General features: G+C 45.4%; 1 protein-coding gene across 1 annotated transcript; it reads right to left on the bottom strand.

The window, feature by feature from the left end:
* Window positions 1–564: 564 nt before the first annotated feature.
* Znf212 (zinc finger protein 212) lies at window positions 565–20305 on the bottom strand. The gene is made up of 5 exons (XM_090333511.1): window positions 20181–20305; window positions 6420–6809; window positions 5906–6032; window positions 4086–4175; window positions 565–2693 (listed from the first exon to the last, which is right to left on the bottom strand). Exons 1-5 carry the CDS (start codon window positions 20202–20204, stop codon window positions 1831–1833), a joined length of 1494 nt encoding a protein of 497 aa, XP_090189637.1. The 5' UTR covers window positions 20205–20305; the 3' UTR covers window positions 565–1830.
* Window positions 20306–22165: the final 1860 nt, after the last annotated feature.

Genomic DNA, 22165 nt, shown 5'->3' with positions numbered 1-22165 from the left:
AGCCACAGCTCTACTTTTTTTTTGTTGTTTTGGTTAATTTAGGATAAGAATATCATAGGCAGCTGGGTGTCAGTGGCTCCTGGCCCCAAGATTTTTTTTTTTTTTGCCAGTCCTGGGGCTTGAACTCAGAGCCTGGGCACTGTCCCTGAGCTGCTTTTGCTCAAAGCTGGGACTCTACTACTTAAGCCAACGTGACCACTCCTGGCTTTTTCTGTTTAGGTGGTACCAAGGAATTGAACCCAGGGATTCATGCATGCTAGGCAAGCATTCTACCACTAGGCCACATTCCCAGCCCTCCACAAGACTACATTTGATGTAAGGAAATTAAAACAGTACCTAGCATGGAAGTGCTCAATAAATGTTACCAACTGTCTCTGCCTCAATGGAAACTTCCTCGCTGCTTCATGGGAAGAGTTCACTTTGCTGGACAGCTAAGATTAAATTGTTATTTTGTCTTCCACGAAATGCACACAATGCAAGTCAGGAAACTAGCTATATTAAACCATTCCATAAGCGGAAGATGGAATAATTATGATGAAAGGACACAGCTTGGACACCTTCAGTCCAGCTTTCCTCACAGCTACCTACTTCTCTTACTTAACTTGTCTACCTCCCAATCACCAACATCTAAAAGGTCAACTCTACACTTCCCTGGGGTGAGTCCTTTGGGATATGCTTGTTAATATACTCTTCTTGTCTGTCCTACACTTAAGAAAAAAATACAGGTCAGGCACCTCCTCCTCTTTGGCCTCAGGAGTGTCAGTGTTCTTGACAAATGGAGAAAACATCTACTATCAGCCTTTTTTTTTTCTTTTCTGAAAGCAGGTTTTATTCTAGGCAACTGTAAATCATCCATTCACGTAAGTCCTAGGAGCCACGCCCATTGGGTGAGTACTCAACACTTGGGAGGCAGCACCGCACTTCCGTTCATCACTTCTGGGATACAATTGGAAAGGTGTACTCTGAACAACCTCAAGTGAGAACTCACGTAAGAGGAACAAACTCAAATATTATTCTAACCCAGCAAGTGCAAAAAGCCACAGCAGGGCAAGAAAGAGGCTCTGCGGAGACCCTGGAGCCCCCACCATGGCTCCCAGCTCCCTTGTGGTTCTCATTCTAGCGGGGATTCAGGCTTTCCTACCACTCTTCTTCCTCTTGGTGCTTCTGAGCAGTGAGCACCACGCACGGGAGCTCAGTTCTGCAGCCAAAGTGTGGGTAGCTAACAGAGCCCATGAACGATTCCCTCCTAGAGGGCAGGCCCAATTCCTGTATTAGGAACAACTTCAGTTCTTGAAATTAAAAAAAAAGAAGTGTTTGGCTATATATTTTTAAAATAGTAAGAATCTATCTACAAAAAAGGGTCTTCAAAGCAGGGTAAAGCAGTTAATTTAAATTATTTCTACCTGTTATAAACAAAGAAACTACAAAAAGGGAAGTGGAGGGTCACACCACCCACAACTTTTCCACATACCAGCCCACTCCTGGGAAGATGGAAAATTCTGGGAGAAGCCCCAGAATTGGCCACCAGTCCGTAAAGGGTTAAGAATGCCAACCCCAGCCCCTGAGTAGCAGAAGGATGAGAAAACTAGACACCTGAAGGGGACACAGATAGCAGACCCAGCTGTGTAGGGAGACTGGGCTGGGACCCGCACCCCGCCCTGTCCCTACCACGTCTCAGGACAGCCTGGGGGCTTGGCCCATACTTGGGCAAGAGAAGGCAACCCAGAAGCAATTCCCCTCAGAATGCAGTCAATCTCTGACTCCACACAGTGTCTCTTCAGGGAGATCAATGCCACCCCTCTCCGCCCCCAACGGCGAGGGGATGCACCCCTAAATTAGGCCATTGGGCCTTCCTGATTCTGGTGCTGGCCCACCCCGCTCCCGCTGATGGATTTTCTGATGCTGCAGGAGGTGTTGCTTCTGCACAAAGCTCTTCTCGCACTCAGAGCAACGGTAGGGCCGCTCGCCCGTGTGGATGCGTTGGTGCCGGACCAGGTCCGACGGGTGGCTGAAGCTCTTGCCACAGTAACCACAGATGAGGGAGCTCCGGCTTTTCCTCCAAGGGATGTGGCCAGGCAGCGCGACAAGGCTGTTAGGTGAGAACCTCTCCTGGACACGCAGGCTGCCACTGGGCCCCTCCTGCAAGTGGCAGCGCTGGTGGGTCATGAGGCTCAGCTTACAGCTGAAGCTCCTCTGGCACACATCACACTGATGCAGCTTTGTCTTCTTGGCCTGTGGTTTCAGCCGTGGCCTGGGCCTATGGCTCTCCTCTGGCTCTGTGGTAGGGTGAGACTCCCATCCTGAGTGGCTCTGCAGATGCGTGACCAGCTGCTGCTTATAGTGGAAGCTAATCTCACACTGAGAACACTCATAGGGGCCAGAAGTGTCCCTTTTCAGCTTCAGACCCTGTTCACATTCCTGACCCAAGAGTACCTGCCTACGGGATTTCTGCTTCTGGGGACAATCCAGAGTTCTGCCACTGACCAGGTCTCTGCTGTCCTCAGTGGGCTCTTCCGTGCTAGAGTCCCCAGGGCCTGATTCTAAAAGGACGGAACCATCCTGACCATCCCAGAGTTCAACCTGCTCTGAACCCAGGAAAGCAGGCTGTTCAGCAGCATCAGCAAGTCTGCTGGGAAGACCTGCCAGGCCCTCCTGCTTGTACAGCGCCTCTTGCTTGTCCATGGTCCCCTCCACTGCAAGAAAGAAGACCAACAGAAGATCACATTCCAACACTTCTGGCATCTCTCAAGCTAAACTAACACTCCAGGACTTTGGAAGGGCTCAAATCAAAGCTATTTGAGAAAAAATTAAACTGGGATAATCTGGAAGAGGGTAACACTGACTAGGTTCCACAATTGAGCAGAAATGTGAATATACTGCTCTTAGAAAAGCATGTTGTGGGAATTCTCTAACGTTGTCTACAAACTAATATTTAATCTCCATGAAAATTCACAACACACTGAATAACCATAACAAATTTTAGGAGTGCTTATCAATTTAGATTAAAGAAAAGTACACTAAACTCTGGCTAAAAAAATTACGTGTGGGGGGGGAATGGGGACCAAGACATGAGAAAGGGGTATCAATGTTTGTGAAGTAATGCACCTTCTATATGGTGAATATAATGTAACCCTTCTATTAATTATAATAAAAATATATGAAAAAAAATTTAAAAATGTGTGGGCTGGAGTTTGGCCTAGTGGTAGAGTGCTTGGGTTTGATTCCTTGATACCACAATACATAGAAAAAAGCCAGAATTGGTGCTGTGGCCCAAGTGGTAGAGCTCCCAGCCTTGAGAAAGTCCAAAGACAGTGCTCAGGCCCTAAGTTCAATGCCCAGGACTGGCAAAAAGAACAAAACAAAAACAACAACAAAAAAAATGAAACCAGGCCTGATGGCTCGTGTAATCCTAGCTACTCAGGAGGCTGAGATCTGAGGATCACAGTTCAAGGCCAGCCCAGCACTAAAGCCCATGAGATCCTCATCTCCAATTAACCACCAGAAAACAGGAAATGGTGCTATGGCTCAAGGAGTATGGTGGTAGTTTTGAGCTGAAGAGTACAGGGAAAATGCCCAGGCCCAGAGTTCAAGTCCCACAACAAAAAAAAACCCAAAAAACCATTGTGTGTTCATTTGTTTACAAATGCCTTTCCAGAATCTCCTTCTCTGACCTGCCCATGAAGAAGGGGGTGTACAGTCTTCAGGACCCTTTGCCTAGCATGCACAAAGACCCGGGTTCGATTCCTCAGTACCACATACACAGAAAAAGCCAGAAGTGGTGCTGTGGCTCAAGTGGTGGAACTCTAGCCTTGAGGAATGCCCAAGAACAGTGCCCAGGCCCTGAGCTCATGCCCCAAGACTACCAAAAAGAAAAAGGAAAAAAAAAGGAAAAAAAAAAAAGAAATGCCCAACACAGGTGAACTAACGATAGTCACAGAGGAGTCCATGACCAGCACATGACAGCAGAGGTCACTGATAAGGTGGTCAGAGTTTGGCAGTTCAGCAGTGGGAAAGCTGCTTGTAAGTTACGGGAACCTGCAGCACAGGGGTGAGGGACTGGGATAGAATATTCTGAAGCCACTCACCCAGGTGGATACCATGAGGGCCATCTTCTTCTAAGTCACCCAGCATCTCTGTACCCAACTCTGCTTCTTCTTCTGGCTGGCCAAGGACCTCTGGGTTGGGAAGAGCACAGTGTGAGCACAGCACAGTTAATGCTCATCACACACTGGCCTGTTCCTGATGAAAGACGCCCTGGCAGGAAGCTGGATGCCAGTGGCTCACACCTGAAATCCTAGCTACTCGGGAGGCTGAGATCTGAGGATCTCTTCATGCCAGCCCAGGCATGAAGTCTGTGAGACTCTTACCTACAATTGACCACCAGGAAACCTGAAGGAGCGCTGTGGGTCAAAGTGGTAGAGTGCTAGCTTTGAGCTGAAGAACTCAGAGACAACACCCAGACCCAGAGTTCAAGCCCCACAACTGACAAAAAAGAAAAGAAAAATCAAAGGAGAGATTCTGGCAGGAAAGCAGTGGTAAAACATCCTAACCACTGCTCCAGGCTCAGGCCCTGCTGTCCTGCCTCTCCATGTACATGTAGCTCCAGTCTTGTCAAAACTTCCTGGGTATCTAATTTCCATGCTGAAGCCTTGCCAGGTAAGGTAAGGTAGGCCTGTGAGACAAGGAAAGAAACCCAGCTAAGGTCATCTGGTCACCTTTCTAGTCCATTGTTATTTTCCTCTCCTTGCTCTGGGGTCCAGCTACAGTGGTCTCCTTTTTTCTTTTTCTTTCTTTTTTTTGGTCAGTATTTCCTCAGATCTCAGCCTTAGGAGTAGCTAGGATTACAGGCATGAGCCACAGGAGCCCAGCTAGTCTCCTTTTATACTTCTCCATGGACCTACATTTTAAAAGATTTTTGTCTATCAAATAAAATGGGTAGTATTGTTATACTTACTAAAATTTATATAGATAGGCACTACGTAAAATAAACAGAGACCACAACAACTCCCACTTTGAGCCACAGCACCACTTCTGGTTTTCCGGTGATTAACTGGAGATGAGTCCCATGGCCTTTTCGGCCAGGGCTGGCATTGAACCTTGATCCTCAGATCTCAGCCTCCGGAGTAGCTTGAATTACAGGCATGAGCCACCAATGGCTAGCATTTCTTTCTTTCCTTTTCGTTCTGCCTTGGGGCCTGAACTCTGGGCCTGGGCATTGTCCCTGAGCTCTTCAGGTCAAGACTAGTACTCTAACACTTGAGTCAAAGCACCACTTCTGGTTTTCTGTTAGCTAACTGAAGAAAAGAGTCTAACAGACTTTTGTACCCAAGCTGGCTCTGAACCACTATCCTCAGATCTCAGCCTCCTGAGTAGCTAGGATTATAGGCATGAGCCAACAGCACCTGGCTCTTGCATTTATTTTTATGTTGTTGTTATTGCTAGTCCTGGGCATAAACTCTGGGCCCAGTGATGTCCCCAAGCTTTTGTGCTCAAGGACAATGCTCTTCCACTTGACTCACAATTCTACTTTTGGCTTTCTGGTGGATAAGTGGAATAAGTTGTATGGACTTGTCTGCTTCAAACTGGAATTCTCAGATCTCAACCTCCTGAGTAGCTAGGATTATAAGTGTGAGTCACTGGCCCCTAACTAACATAGAATTTCTTATCAAATTCTCTTAATAATAAAAATAATGTGAGGAACCCTAGTCAGGGATGCCCATGTCTATTAGCAAATAGACTCAAGAACTGACAGAACATTGAACCTTTCCAAAATTCTCTGCATGGGGGCAGTCCTGGACACTTCCTCTCTGCTCCTACCATAGGCCCAAATGGATCCAGGGCCAGCCAGATGTAGTTGCGGGCACTAGCTCCTGGCCAGGAATCCCAGGGTGAGAACTGAACTCACTGAGCGAGACCAGTGTCTCGTAGTTGCTCTGCATGACATTTCTGTAGAGCTCCTTCTGCCAGTCCTCCAGGTTCTCCCACTCCTGCTCAGAGAAGCAGACACCATCGTTCTCAAGGGACTTGGACACCTATAATCACAAATGACCCACATGAGCATCTCAACTCACAGCCATTCACCATCTTGGCTAATCATTTTTCTTTTTCTTTTATTCTTTAATTAATTTTTGTGGGTCATGGGGTTTGAACCAGCATGGGCACTGTCCCTGAGCTCTTCAGATCAAGGCACCTGCCTGACGCCTGGGCCTGGGCACTGTCCCTGAGCATTTCAGCTCAAGGCTACCACCCTACCCTTGAGCCAAGCCCCAATTCCCAATTTCTAGAAGTTAATTGGAGATAAAGAGTCTCAGGTCCTTTTGTACTGGAGCTGGCTTTGAACCTTGATCCTCAGATCTCAGCCTCCTGAATAACTGCCACCCTTTCAGGGTTGGCTAATTTTTCATTCTCAGTGGAGCTACCTTGGGGGCCTCGCCTTTGCTGCCTGGGGGCAGCCGCAGGATCCAGAAGTTCCTGTTTCTCAGCAGGTTCTCCAGGTTCTCCAGGCGCCGCTGCAGCAGCCCGTACTCCTGCAGCAGGGTCCCCAGCACGGCCCACTTGCCCTCCAGCTGGTTCCCCAGCTCCATGGCAGTCTTCTCACAGTCAGCTAGCTTCTTCTCAGCTGTCCCAGTGCGTCCTTCCAGGTTCTGCAGCCGAGCAGCCTGGGACTCCATCTTCTTCTCCACAGCCTGAAGGGCAGCCACCATGGTCCAGGGTGAGATTTCTGCAGTCTGAAAGTAAGGGCTTTTCTCTGCCGTTTGTGAAGGAGGCATGGAGGAGGCCAAAGGTGTGGAACGCCGTTTTCTCCTGTGCTGAAGACGTGAGAACACAGTCAGTCAGACCATACCCCTTCCAAAACCAAGCAAAGAAAGCAATGTCTTTGTTTGATTGATTGATTTGTGCCAGTCCTGGGGCTTGAGCTCAGGGCCTGAGCACTGTCCTTGGGCTTTCTCAAGGCTAGAGCTCTACCACTTGAACCACAGCGCCACTTCTGGCTTTTTCTATGTATGTGGTACTAAGGAATTGAACCCGGGTCTTCGTGCATGCTGGGCAAGCATTCTACCACTAGGCCAAACTCCCAGCCCTGTATCTTTTTATTATTATTACTGTTTTCTTTTTTTAAAGCAAAGTTAGCTCTCTACCACTTGAGCCACAGCTCCACTCTGACTTTTTGGTAGACCAGAATCTCACAGACTTTCCTGCCTAGTCTGACTTCAAACCGCAATCTTCATTTATCAGTATCTTCAGTAGTTAAGAGTTATAGGCATGAGCCACTGGCACCAGGCAAGGTCTTTTTATGGTATGTTCTTTTTTTAGTCTGAAATGAAAATTCTATATTAATAGTAATTTTGGAAACACTAAAATTAGAAAATATATGTATAATATCACTATATAGAATTGAACTTTTGGTGTATTTCTTAGAAGTGGTTAATTGGAGATAAGAATCCCACAGTCTTGGCGCTGCGAGTTTGGCCTAGTGGTACAGTGCTTGCCTAGCATGCACAAAGACCTGGGTTCAATTCCTCAGTACCACATACATAGAAAAAGCTGGAAATGTTGCTGTTGCTTAAGTGGCAAAGTGCTAGCCTTGAGCAAAATGTATCCAAGGACAGTGCTCAGGCCCTGAGTTCAAGCCCCAAGACTGGGGAAAAAAAGTCCATAGTCTTTAGTGCCCAGGCTGCCTTTGAACCATGATCCTCAGATCTCAGCCTCCTGAATTGCTAGGATTACAGGCATGCCACCGCCTAAGAAAATTCTTTCCTTTCTTTTTCTTTCCCCCCCTTTTTTTGTCCGTGATGAGACTTGAACTCTGGTCCTACTCCTTGGCCTGGGCACTGTCCCTGAACTCTTCAGCTGAAGGCTACCACCTTATAGTTCTTGAGCCTCTGCCCCACTTCCCATATTCTAGTGATTAATTGAAGATAAAAGTCTCCGGACTTTACTGCGGCCTTTACTGCCCAGGCTGGCTTTGAACTGTGATCCTCAGATCTCAGCCTCCTGAGTACCTAGGGTTACAGGTGTGAGCCACCACACCCACCTGGCTGAGAAAATTCTTTAACAGGACCTAACCCACTCCTCTTTGCTGGTACACACTAGACAGCACATACTAAGTGCTTAATAAACATTTACTGAAATGACTAAAAAGTCTACTGGCATTTTCCTCATCATCCCCATGTGTCTCATCTGTCCTCGATGAGAACAAAATCCATATGGCTGAAGCCAGTAGGCAATGTCTTCTGAAGCTGCGTCACTCCACATCTCACTTTATAGTCATGTCAGTTCTAAAGCCCTAGGACTGCTGCCCTCGCTAGTGTCTGGAGAACAATGAAACAAGACATGGAGAGGAAATCACCAGGCAGCTAGAGGGAGTGGTCTGGAGAAAGGAGGGACAAGCTCAGACCAGGTGGTACAGAGCTCCACACATAATGTTAGTCCTGACCTACTCTAGTAGCTCATTATGCAACACACAGATCAAAGTTGATATCTTCCCCCCCCACCACCACCACCCATGAAAGACTTAAGGAAAAGTGTTCTGTGTTTGTTTTGCTAGTCCTGAGACATGAACTCAGGGCATGAGCACTGTCCTTAGGATTTGTCAAGGCTAGAGCTCTACCATTTGAGCCATAGCACCACTTCCAGCTTTTTCTATGAATGTGGTTACAAAGGAATTAAACCCGAGTCTTTGTGCATGCTAGGCAAGCACTCTACCACTAGGCCAAACTCCCAGTCCCATTAAGGAAAAGTTTTATGTAAGATGCTAAGTACAGTGAAATAAAAGAAAATATTAGATTGGATAAACTCATTGCATTTGCTTTGCCTTTTTTTTTTTTTTTTTTTTTTTTTTTTTTATCTTTCCTTTCCATTTACTTGAGCCACAGTGCCACTTCCAGTTTTCTGGTGATTAATTGGAGACAAGAGTCCCAGGGCTGGCTTTGAACCTCAATCCTCAGATCTTAGCCTCTTGAGTAGCTAGGACTACAGGCATGATCCATTGGGACCGGCTGGGAAAAAAATTATTAAACCAAGTTTCTTCACCCTGTCTTATATTATTTAGAATGCTGAGAACAATTCAAATGCCCATCAAACAAATTGTTATCACTCACATAGAGTATACACTGAGTTGTGTCTTGCTGAAAAAGATATGCTGTAGTCTTAATTTCCATTGTTGAAAGTATGGAAACAGGATCTGATCCAGAGGTAATGAAGTTATAAAGTCAATATTTTTGGCTCTAATCCAGGAACCTGTGGTATCCTTACAGGGGTCTCCAAGTCAGCACAGGTATGAACCTTACAAGGACCAACCCCAAAGATAGTATCTTCAGATGTCTAGCCTCTAAAAAGGAGATGACAGATTTCTGTTGCTCAAACCAGTGTGCTATAATACTGAGCTACTGCAGCTTTTAGACCCTAGTGCTTTACAAAGCACTTCTCAGCAAATAAATAAATAAAATAAAAATCAAGATACAGCCACATGTAAACAATATGCCAGGTTAAAGAAAGAAGACATAAAAGACTACATATTACTGCATTCCATTAGGATGACATTCAGGAAAAAAACTATCTAGACAGAGAACTCAGTGGATGTCAACAAGGAGGAACAGTAAGAGAAGGACTGATTACAAAGGAGTGCCACGGAAATTTCTGCATGCTGAAAGCACTCTGTCTTGATAATGACAGTGACTCATTTGTCAAAGTTCATTAAACATCAAGTGCTGTGGCTCATGTGCCCCATTTTGGGACTAACTTCTGCATGAGAGAAGACATGTACCATTTGTCTTTCAGTTTGGCATAACTAATCTAAGGTGATTTGCTCTAGGCCCTCCTGTACCCTGCAAATGACATAGAACCCAGGACATCATACTTACTAGGCAAGCACTTTGCCCTGTTTTCTTTATTTTAGCATATATTAGTTGTACAAGGAGCTGGACACTGGTGGTCCAGTGGAAATGGAGTGGTGACTCAAAGTGGTGCTGTGCTAGCCTTGAGCAAAAGAGTTCAGGGACAGTGCCTAGGCCCTGAGTTTAAGCCCTACAACCAAACTAATAATAATAATAATAATAATAGTAATAATAATTTGCACAAGGAGTTAGGTCAATACATATGACCTAAATATCATCTAGATATAGAGATTCTCTTCTTGAATACTTGCTTATTAAACATGTCATTTGAAATATGATGTAAAAATCAATGTTAATAAATTATTTAATCAAAAAATCAAAAAATGTCATAGAGTCCTGTATGATAAATTACATAGGACCTAGTCTAGGCAATTCACACATAGTGAGACCAAAGGAGAATACTCTTTGGGGAGGAACACAAAGGCACAATGTCTATGTTGTTCTGATTATATAAAATAATATTTGTCAAAATGAAGTCCTTTGTTGCCTTTTTTTTTTTTTGGTGGGTCATTGGGCTTGAACTCTGGGCCTGGGGGCTGTCCCTGAGCTCTTCAGGTCAAGGCTAATGCCCTATCCCTAGAGTCACAGCCTCAATTTCCATTTTCTTATGATTAATTGGAGATAAGAGTCTCTGTCCTTTAGTGCCCTGGCTGGCTTTGAACCAAGATCCTCAGATCTCAGCCTCCTGAATAACTGGGATTACAGGTGTGAGTCACTGAGCCTGTCCTGTTGCTGTATCTTGTTTGTTCATATATCTGTCTTTGGAAGGGTAAGGAGGAGCACAGAGACAGAGGGACAAAAGGTGAACAAATGCAGCAGTGGTACTCACTACACACCACATTGACAATGAACCATACAACCTGTAAGTGGGGACTGGATGAAATAACTGGGAGGGAAGGAAGAGGCGACACTGTCCAAAAATAGGTACTCCTGGGACCAGGAGTGCTCACCTAGTATGCACAAAGCCCTGGGTTCAATCCCTTGGTACCACATACACAGGAAAAAAAAAAAGTATTCATATGTGACTTAGTGGTAGAGTGCTTGCATAGAATGCATGAAGCCCAGGGTTTGATTCCTCAGTACTACATACACAGAAAAAGCCAGACATGGCACTGTGGCTCAAGTGGTACAGTGCTAGGCTTGAGCAAAAGAAGCTCAGGGACAGTACCCAGATTCTGAGTTCAAGCCCCAAGATTGGCAAAAAAAAAAAAAAAAAAAAGTATTTACTACCTGACTTATATAACTGTAACCCATCTGTACATCACCTTTATAATAACCATAAAAAATGCTGTTATAAAGACATGAGTGTGGTATAGCGGTATAGTGCTTGCCTAGCATGTGTAAAGTCTTGGGTTTTATTCCTCAATACCACATATACAGAAAAAGCCAGAAGTGGCACTGTGGCTCAAGTGGTAGAGCGTTAGCCTTGAACAAGGACAGTGCCCAGGCCTAAATCCATTATAAACTGGGTGCTAGTGGCTCATGTCTGTAATTATAGCTATTTACGAGGTTGACTGAGATCTGAGGATCACAGTTCAAGCCTGGGAAGGAAAGTCTGTGAATTCCATCCCCTGCACCCAACACCTCCCAAGCTCCCATCCTTCCTGACTCCCATCATGGAGCCTGAACTCTGGATCTGGGTGATACCTCTATGGCTAGTGCTATTCCACTTTGAGCTACAGTGCCACTTCCAGTTTCTGGTAGTTCATTGGAGATAAGAATATGAAAGACTTAAACAAGACCATCACACAGTCCCTATTAACAAAACTACAAATGGGAGTCAAATACAAAACAACTAACATTCTAAAGTGATACTTCAGTTTATCTTGGTAATGTTTAAGTTAGATAAAGATATTTTTTTCATACCAGTCCTAGAGCTTATCCAAGTTGATTTTTGTTTTGTTTTCTGCTCAGGGTTCTACCACTTGAGCCACAGCTCTACTTCCAACTTTGTTAGTTAATTAGAGATAAAGACTTCCATGCCCAGGCTGGCTTTGAACTATGATCCTTAGACCTCAATAGCTAGGATTGCAACAGGAACCATCAGCACCCAGGGATGTTCTCTCTCTCCACAATACAAATTTGTCTAATTTCAGAAAAGTATCATTAGAGATTTTGTTTGGAAATGAATCAAATTCCACAGATAAACTTGAGAGATAATATCTTTATACACATAGTCGTATGCCTTCTTCATTTTAAGGTATTTTGTATTACCTTTCAATAAATTAACAAATTCCCTAGTTACACATTCTAGTCATCTGCTGTGAAACTTAGTGAATTAAAACAATATTTATTTTGCTCAGCAACCTGCAGTTAAAGGTTTCATAGGAACAAACTTTGTCTATGCTCCACTCTGTCCAGTACTGCTGCAGCAAGTACTTGAAAAATCCTAAACCACTCAACCGCCAGCCCACCTACAGTCCCAGACCATAACCCACACCAAACCACAGACTTGTAAATGAACACTTTATCCCACATGGGATGGGTCTTTTTTGGCCTTTTGTTTCTCTTTATTGTATCTCTAATCCTTGTTATTACAGGTAGATAACAACAATATGAGCAAACATTTAATCATGCCTTCTATCAGTGTGCATCTAATAGCCATTGGTCCATCTTTTTAAATTTAATCTAATTCAAATGAAATAAAATTTAAAATGGCTGCTTGGTCATACCAGGCACATTTCAAACATTTAACAGCTTTCTATACCTAGTAATTATAGCACTAGTCAGATACCAAATTTTTCCATTATCTTGAAAAGTTCTATGGGATGTACTATACATTTTTTTGGTTTTGGTTGATCGTGGGGCTTGAACTCCAGGCTGGGTCCCTGGGCTCTTTTGCTCAAAGCTAGCACTACCACTTTGAGCCAAAGGTCCACTTATGGTTGTCAAGGGGTTAAATGAAGATACTCTCATAGACTATCTTTCCTGCCCTGGCTGGCTATGAACAGTGATCCTCAGATCTCAACCTCCTGAGTAGCTAGGATTACAGGTGTGAGCCACCTGTGCCAAGCTTATACTATACTTTTTTTTTTTTGACAGTCATGGGACTTGAACGCAGGGCATGAGCACTATCCCTGGGCATTTTCTTCAAGGCTAGCACTCTGCCACTTGAGCCACAGTTCCACTTTTGGCTTTTTTTTGGGGGGGGGAGGGTCACGGGGCTTGAGCTCAGCCTGGGCGCCGTCCCTGAGCTCCTCGGCTCAAGGCTATCACCCTACCCTTGAGTCAAGCCCCACTTCTTGTTTTCTAGAGGTTAATTGGAGATAAGTCTCCAGTCCTTTTATGCCCAGGCTGATTTTGAACCTCAATCCTCAGATCTCAGCGTCCTGAGTAGGTAGGATTATAGGCGTGAGCCACCTGAGTAGCACTTTTTTTTCTTTTATTTTTTTTCCCTTCTATGTATGTGATACCAAGGAATGAAACCTGGGTCTTTGTGCATGCTAGGCAAGTACTCTAGCACTAGGTGAAACTCCTGGCCCTATACTTCCATTTTTTTATTGTTGGTATAGAATTGGGACTTCCTCAGTATCTGACTCTTTCACCCACTGACTGGTGCTCTACCACCTGAGCGACAACCAAATCTTTCTTTGTACTATTTTATCTTTTGTTGTTATTGTTGGTCATGAAGCTTGAACTCAGGGCCTGGACACTGTCCCTGACCTCTTCTGCTCAAGACTAGCACTCTACCATTTGGAGCCACAGCTCCACTTCTGGATTTCTGGTAGTTAACTAGAGATAAGGGTCTCACAGATTTTCTTGCTTGGGCTGACTTTGAATCATGAGCCTTGGGTCTCGGCCTCCTGGGGCCAGGAGTTTGGTCTAGTGATAGAGTGCTTGCCTAGCATGCATGAAGACTGGGGTTCGATTCCTTGGTACAACATATATAGGGAAAAAAAAAGCCTGAAATGGTGCTGTGGCTCAAGTGGCAGAGTGCTAACTTGAGGAAAAAGCTCAAGGACAGTGCTGAGGCCCTGAGTTCAAGCCCAGGACTGGCAAAAAAAAAAAAAAAAAGAAAGAAAGAAAACAGATCTCAGCCTCCTGAGTAGTTGAGATTATGGGTGTAAACCACCAGCACCAGCATTTTTAAAAAATCTTTATGAAGTTTGGCAAAGAGAGCTTATTTTTTTTTCCTCGCTAGATAAAATACTAAGGGTATGTCAGTGTCTTCACTATGATGATCTATTTTTCTTTGTAGTTCTGTCATTTTTTTTTACATGCCTATAATTTCAGGTATTGTGGAAGTAGAGGCAGGAGGTAGAAGAAGAAGGTAGAGACAGGTGGATCCTGAAGGCCAGACCATATCTGAAAAACAAAATGCAAAGGAAGAAATGATAGGGAGTGGCTAAAGTAATAGAGCATTTACGTAGCCTCCACAAAGCCATGAGTTTCCTCTCCAGAGCTACACACACACAAAAAACACACTTTAGGGCCGGGAGTTTGGCCTAGTGGTTAAAGTGCTTGCCTAGCATGCACGAAGACCCGGGTTCGATTCCTTGGTAGCACATACATAGAAAAAAGCCGAAGTGGGGCTGAGGCTCAAGTGGTAGAGCTCTGGCCTTGAGAAAGTACAAGACAGAGCTCAGGCCCTGAGCTCAAGCCCAGGACTGGCAAACAAAACCCCACTTTACAGAGATGTCATATCAAGAATAGCAAATGGCCAGGTACGGTGGCTCACACCTGTAATCCTAGCTACTCAGAAGGCTGAAATAAGAGGATCATGGTTCAAAGCCAGCCTGGGCACTAAAGTCCATAAGGCTCTTATCTCCAATTAACCATTAGAAAATGGGAAGTGGGGCTGTGGCTCAAGGAGTAGGGGCAGTAGCTTTGAGCTGAAGAGCTTAGGGACAGCACCCAGGCCCAGAGTTCAAGCTTCACAACCAACCAAAAAAAAGATGGCAAATGAAGTGTTTTTAAAAAATTACTGTAAGTCTGAGAATGTGTCTCAGTGGTACAATGCTTGCCTAGCATGCATGAAGGAACTGGGTTCAGTTCCTCAGTACCTACCACATTAAAAAAAATTACATTAAAAGTTAGAAATGAGGATAAAGTATCATTTAATTGAGTAAGAAAATTATTTAATGGAAGACATGAAAGATCAAAAGGAAGATAAGGTAAATAGTACAAAAATTAAAAGCAATTTAACAACTACAGTAATGTGAATAGACTAAATATTGTAGCTAAATGGCAAAAACTGTCAGAATGGGAAAATGTCCTACTGTATTGTTTAAAAGATATAATTAAACCAGGTGCTGGTAGCTCATGCCTGTAATCCTAGGTGCTCTAGTTGAGATCTGAAGATTGTGGTTCAAAGCCAGCCCAGGCACAAAGCTCTGTGAGACTCGATCTCCAATTAACCACCAGAAAACTGGAAGTAGTACTGTGGCTCAAGTGGTAGAGTACTACCTTTGAGCTGAGGAGCTCAAAGACAACGCCCAGGCCCAGAGTTCAAGCCCTACGAAGTATTTAAAAAAAAAAAAAAAAAGAGTATAATTAAAAGGTAGGTCTATGGAAGAGGTTAAATATAAAAGAATTTGAGAGCCAGGAGCGTGACCTAGTGGTAGTGTGTTTACCTAGCATGCACGAAGCCCTGGGTTCCATTCCCCGGAACTACATACTGGGATTTAATCTAAGGTCTCAAGGGAGAGGCCTTTCCATTAAAAGTAGGTATTATTCTGACACTTAAGCCACTCCTCCAATGCTTGCTTTCTTTTTTCTTTTTCCTGATTAATGAGACCCAAAGTCTCCAGAAATATAGTACACCTACTCATGGTAAAATTTTCATTAACTGATACTTTTCTTCTCGGTTGGTTGTGGGGATGGAACGCAGGGCCTGGGCGCTGTCCCTGAGCATCTTTGTGGTCAAGGCTAGTGCTCTACCACTGCAGCAGCAGCACACTACTTCTGGTTTTTGAGATATTAGAGAAAAGAGTCTCATGGGACTTCTCCCCCGGCCCACTCCCCAGGACTTTTTTTGCCCAGGCTGGCTTCTAACCTCCATCCTCAGATCTCAGCCTCTTGAGTAACTAGGATTACAGGAGTGAACCACCAGCACCTGGCCACTAAAGGATTTTCTTAGCCCACTTTGTTCTCCCACAAAATCTCATATAATTCCAAAACTTTCCTTATCATAAAAATAAAAGGCTGCATTAAAAACCAACTTGGAGCTGGGCATGGTGCCTCATGCTGTGATCCTAGCTCATGCCCTCCTAGTGGTCTCTTAGAAGAACATGGTCTCCTTAGAGTAAGATACCTGAGTGGACGGATCCAGCAACAGCAGTAACTTTCTCACATCTACCTGGGAGAAGCTTATCAGAAGAAAATCTGTGTGTGATCTGACCTCATTATAGAACCTGACACCTTTGACTCCAAAGACAAAACTACAATAGACTGGGATATCAATATGAAACTGCCAGAGAATGTGAGCAGATTCCTAGATGAAGCACCCCCGTGAGTAACTTGCCATGTGCAACACTAACAGTCATGGTTCCCACATCCTCAAGAAGCCCAGCCCAGACTGGTGGTGTGCGGTTTCAATTGCTCCACCAAGTTACCTGAGGCCTACCAGCTGCAACAAACCTGGGCTGAAGTAATAGCAGCACAAGTGCTATCGCAACTGAAGCTTATCTGCTACTGACGCCAGGGATGTGGGGGAGGAGGGCTTCTCAGTCACCAACTTCCGGAGGCATGGCAGACACTTCATTTTATTCCAAACAGAGGGCATGAGCATGATCACCCAAAGAGAAAAATCAAGCTAGGTTAGGCACAAGTGACTCATGCTCACGAGGCTTCAGTCTGAGCATCACAGTTTGATGCTAGCTTAGGCAAGAAACTGTGTGACTCTTATCTCCACTTAACCACCAAAAAGCTGGAAGTAGAGCTATGCTCAAGTGGTAGAATGCTGGCCTTGAACAAAAAAGCTTAGGGACAGCACTCATGCCCTGAATTCAAGCCCCAGGACAGGTGTGTCCACATGCATGACTTCACACAAACACACACAAACACAAACACACACACACACACACACACAAACACACTCACATAAATGGTGAAGGGAGATTTAGGAAAATGAGGTCTCTCTTTACCTGACTTATATAACTGTAACCTGTAACCCCACTATATATAATCTTTATAATAAAAATTAAAGTTTTTTTTTAAAGTTTGCAAGACTAAGTAGTAGACATTAAATGTACAAATGTTCTTTTATTAATACAATTAAAGTGAAACTTTAAAAAATTTTGGTCATCATAGGGCTTGAACTCTGGGTCTGGATGTTGTCCCTGAGCTCTCAGCTCCAGGCTACTACCCTACCCTTTGAGCCACAGCACCACTTCCGGTTTTCTGGTGGTTAACTGGAGAGTCTCATGGATTTTTTTTTAGTGCCCAGGCTGGTTTTGAACCATGACTCTCATATCTCGGCCTCCTGAGTAGCTAGGATTACAGGGCATGAGCCACCATGCCCAGCATGAAATTAAAATTCTAACCAAACAAAAAAGAGGGAGCGAGATAAAGAACAAAGTCTTTTCCAAGTGAAATAGGCAGGGAAATTTTACTTTTAACTTGATGATGCTAAGAAAGTGTCTAACTTATTTGGGTGCTCCTCATGAGAAAAGACCTGTAGCTACACCTCCAGTGATAAGCTCCTCCACAAATACCATTTATCTCAGCAGGACCCTGGAGTCCCTATGGCTTCTGTCTGCTCTAGCGTATGCACTGCTAGGTAAGAGCCACAAATGGGATTTGAGTGAAAAGTGACATGTATAGGTTTGAATCACTTCAACAACAAATGTTTCTAATAAGCCTCTGTTCTTTAATAAAACAACTCAAATCGCACTCCTTCTCTACTCCCCTCAAAAAAATATTTTTGAAAGAATTTCCACAATATTTTGTCATTTGCAGAGAAATGGATGGACCCAGAGCAAATTATGTTAAATGAGGTAAGCCAAGCTCGGAAAGACAGTTTGTGTTTTCTCCCATATGCAGAAGCTACATCTAATATACACTGGAACACAGTGTATTATATAGAACGGCCAAGCCAGGTGGCTCACGCCTATAATCGTAGCTATTCAGGAGGCTGAGATCTGAGGATCGAGGTTCAAAGCCAGCCTGGGCACTAAAAACTGAAACTTTTATCTCCAATTAACCACTAGAAAACCTGAAGTAGCACTGTGGCTCAAGGGATAGGGATAGTCTTGAGCTGAAGAGCTCAGGGACAATGTCCAGGCCCAGAGTTCAAGTCCCACAATCAACAAAATAAAAAATTATACAAGACTCTAGTGAGACCAAAGGAAGTACCTTAGGGGAGGAACACAAAGGCTCAATATCCACAGCTTCTGATCACATAAAATATTTCTGGAAGGAACTTCAAGAAATGGAAACAAAAGGTTTTTCTTTGCTGCTTTTTGTTTTCTTTCTTTTCTTTTCTGATCCTGGGGCTTGAACTCAGGGTCTGAAGGGCTGTCCTAGAGCCTCTTTGGGCTCAAGGCTAGTGCTCTACCACTTGAGCCACATCATCACCTCAGGCTTTTTCTGAGTAGTTTATTGGAGATAGTCTTGTGGTCTTTCTTGCCCAGGCTGGTTTGAACTGCGATCCTCAGATCTCAGCCCCTTGAGTAGCTAGGATTACAGGCATAGTGACCTGGCGTTGTCCTTTTCTTGTCTTGTTTATCTGCCTTTGGAAGAATAAGTGGTGGGGGGCACAAAAATGGACAAAGGGAGAATAAATGCAGCAGCGGTACTCACTAGACACTATGCTGAAAATGAACAATATTGTGTGTGGGGGGGGGGAACCAGAAGGAAAAAACTGGGAAAGCAAGGGAAAAGGTGACATTGTCCAAAAAGAAGTATACTCATTATCTAATTTATGTAACTGTAACCCCTCCATGTATCACCTTTATAATAACAATTTAAAAAAAGAACAGGGGCCAGGAGTGTGGCCTAGTGGTAGAGTGCTTACCCAGCTTGCACAAAGCCATGGGTTCAATTACTTGGTACCACATACATAGAAAAAACTGAAAGTGGTGCTGTGGCTCTAGCCTTGAGAAAATTTAAGTGCCCAAGCCCTGAGTTCAAGCTGGTGGAAGGACAGGACAGGACAGGACAGGACAGGAAAGGAAAAAGGAAAAAGGAAAGTTAAGGAAAAGGAAAAGGAAAAGGAAGAGGAAAAGGAAAGGAAAGGAAAGGAAAGGAAAGGAAAGGAAAGGAAAGGAAAGGAAAGGAAAGGAGGGAGGAAGCGGACAAGCACATAATCATGGACAGATGGAAATAACAAGCAGTACACAAAATCTATTTATTCTCAATCTCCTCCGTCCTAGACCTTCCGCATTCAATTCGTAGAGTGAAATGCTTCTGCTTTCTGTCCCCCTCTCCCAGGGCTTTCAGCATATCAGGTGCATTATCTGTTGGGTTTACGTGATTGATGACACATCCTAAAATGGGGCAATGGTGAGAAAAACTCACCGACTTGGGATCCCATCCAGGAGTTCCTGGGAACTGAGAATGAAGATACAGAAAAGGTGGAACATGAATCTTCTATGTGAAGTGCTTAGTCAAGTCTTGGTCAAGTGGTGGGATCAATTTATGGAAAAAAAAATGTTTTTCTTGGTCCGGCGCCAGTGTCCCATGCCTGCAATCCCAGCTACTAAGAAGATGGAGATCAGGAGAAGGGCGACCCCGAGCCCAGACCAGGTAAAAGAAATTTCAAGACCCCCATATCTCAACCAATAATACCGGCAGGGTGACAGGCATGTGTGGTCCTAACTATACAGGACGAGGAGGTAGGTGGGACCACAGACTGAAGCCAGTCAGGGGAAGACACACAGGACTCTTTCTGGGGGGGGCATATATAAATACAAGTATATATGAGACAGAGGTATACGAGTAGGGGCATTACAGGGGTAGAACACCTACCGACACTGCAAGGGTGATGGCCTCGACACAAGCAGATTGGGAAAGGAAAAAAAAGGGGGGGTGGGGGTGGAGGAGACGCTGGCACCGCCACCCAGCTCCTCCGGAGGCTCAGCCCTGCCGGTCGCCGCCCGCGGAGAGGCCGCGCGGCCCGGCGGCCCGGCAGCGAGCGGGGAACGGCGGGCTTCACCTCGGCAGACGGGTCCGGGGCACCGGGGAGCACAGCACCGACAGCAGTCGCCGGAGCCGGCGCCCGGCGGGCGAGCGTCCGCGTCCGCGGGAGCCCAGCCGCCCCGCGCCCGGCCGAGACCCCGCGCCAAGCCCCGCCCCGGCCAGCGGCGCCGCCGTCCCCGGGGCCGCGGGGAGTCCCCGGCTCACCCGAGCAGGCGCCGACTCCGCCATGGCTCCAGCCGCCCTCTCGACGCCCGCTTTCGCCCGGTAACCCGCGAGTCGCGCGCCGGTCCGCGAGATCGCCGGAGCCTGAAGAAAGCCGCCGTAGCCGCCGTGTTGATACAAAGTGCATTCTGGGAGCGGGGCCCCACCCACCCGCGCGAGAGCGGCCGCCGCGGCGAGTCTCGTCGCGCGGGATTCGCCTTGCGCCACCGTGCGGCGGGAGGGTGAACTGCAGCTCGGGATTGGTGGATGGAGGCCAACCCATGGCTTTCATGGGTCTCCAGTGACGAGGACGTGAGGGGCGGGGCCTGCCGTCCTAGCTGCTCAGGAGGCCGAGATCTGTGAGGATCACGGTTCAAAGCCAGCCCGGGCACGAAAGTCCATGACCACCAGAAAACAGCCCAACGATCGACAACAACAAAGAACGGGTGAGGGATTCGACAATGCATTTTGTGGTTGGTGGTGGTGGTGGTGTTTTGCCAGTCCTGGGGCTTGAACTCCAGGCCTGGGCACTGTCCCTGAGCTTCTTTTTGCTCAAGGCTAGCACTCTACAACTTGAGCCAAAGAACCACTTCTGGCTTTTTTTTCCCCTGCTTATGTGGTACTGAGGAATCAAACCCAGGGCTCTGTGCGTGCTAGGCAAAGAACTCTACCACTAAGCCATGTTCCTGGCCCCCTTGAAGCCAGAACTTGGTATATTATGGACTCATGGACTTAATCCCATTACCCTATTGGTCCTTCTCAGCCTCTGTCACTCTCTGAATTAATCTCTTTTTACTATTTGGTTCATGTGTTAGTTATCTGTGTCTCTTCCACTAAAATGCCTTCCTATTGTATTCTTGGCTTCTTGAACTCAGAATGCACCCAACGCTGGGTACTGGTGACTCACATCAGTAATCCTAGCTACTCAGAAGGCTGAGATCTGAATATCACAGGAAAGTCCATGAGACGCTTATCTCCAATTAACCACTCAAAAGTAAGTGGAACTGTGGCTCAAACTATGAACTATACCAGCTTGAGTGACAAGAATACAAGACCTTAAGTTGAAGTCCTGGTATTCACACACACACACACACACACACACACACACACACACAATTGGAAGTGCCCCCCCACACAATTTTTTTTTGAATGATTGAGTGGTAAAACAGAGGAGAAGGCTTTGAAAAGGCAACTTCAAAAGAAGGCATGATTTCCAGGACAAGACTGATAGAAGCTCTATTGAACATTTATAAACCTACAGAATGGGCCAACCTGAAGAGAATAGCTGGCTACAGAAATATTGCTGGGAACCGGGAGCAGAGGATCACCCCTGTAATCCTAGCTACTCAGGAGGCTGAGATCTGAGGATCAAGGTTCAAAGCCAGCCTGGGCACAAAAGGAACTGAGACTCTTATCTCCAATTAACCTGTAGAAAACGGGGCTTGGCTCAGGGGTAGGGTGGTAGCCTTGAGCTGAAGAGCTCAGGGACAGCACCCAGGACTAGTTCAAGTCCCATGACCCACAAAAAAAAAATACTGCTATGGTCTGATCTCTTTTCTCAGGCCAATAAACACTTGCTGCCAAATAAAGAAAGGTATCATGATCATAGAAGCAGACATATCAAGACACAAGATACTGAGGATGCTAAAATGTTCTGTCAGAGTTCTGACACCTTTATTGCATTTCTGTGCAGGCTTCCTCATAGCTTTTGAGAGAAAACATGTTAGGTGAGTGTGATGCGACAGTCAAGTACATCCTAAAATTGTTAAATTGATATGCTGGCTTGTACAGTGGGCTCTTTAGAGTCAGCATTCAGCATCCCTGACCTGGAAGAAGTTTTAGGTGAAATTTCCAGCCCTCTAGGAAGGCAGCTCCAGGTACTGAAAGCTTTGCAGAGATGGTGTAGGGTAGTAAGTCAGAATGTAGGATCATCTGGGTCCTGGCCCACAATGCTATGTTTTAAATGTGTACTTGGAGAAGCTTTTACT

The sequence above is a fragment of the Megascapheus bottae genome, chromosome 5 (genome assembly GCF_031878675.1).
Source record: "Megascapheus bottae isolate mThoBot1 chromosome 5, mThoBot2.hap1, whole genome shotgun sequence".
Taxonomy (NCBI): domain Eukaryota; kingdom Metazoa; phylum Chordata; class Mammalia; order Rodentia; family Geomyidae; genus Megascapheus; species Megascapheus bottae.
Note: the sequence above shows the minus strand (reverse complement) of the source record. Positions and strands in the feature narration are given on the sequence as shown.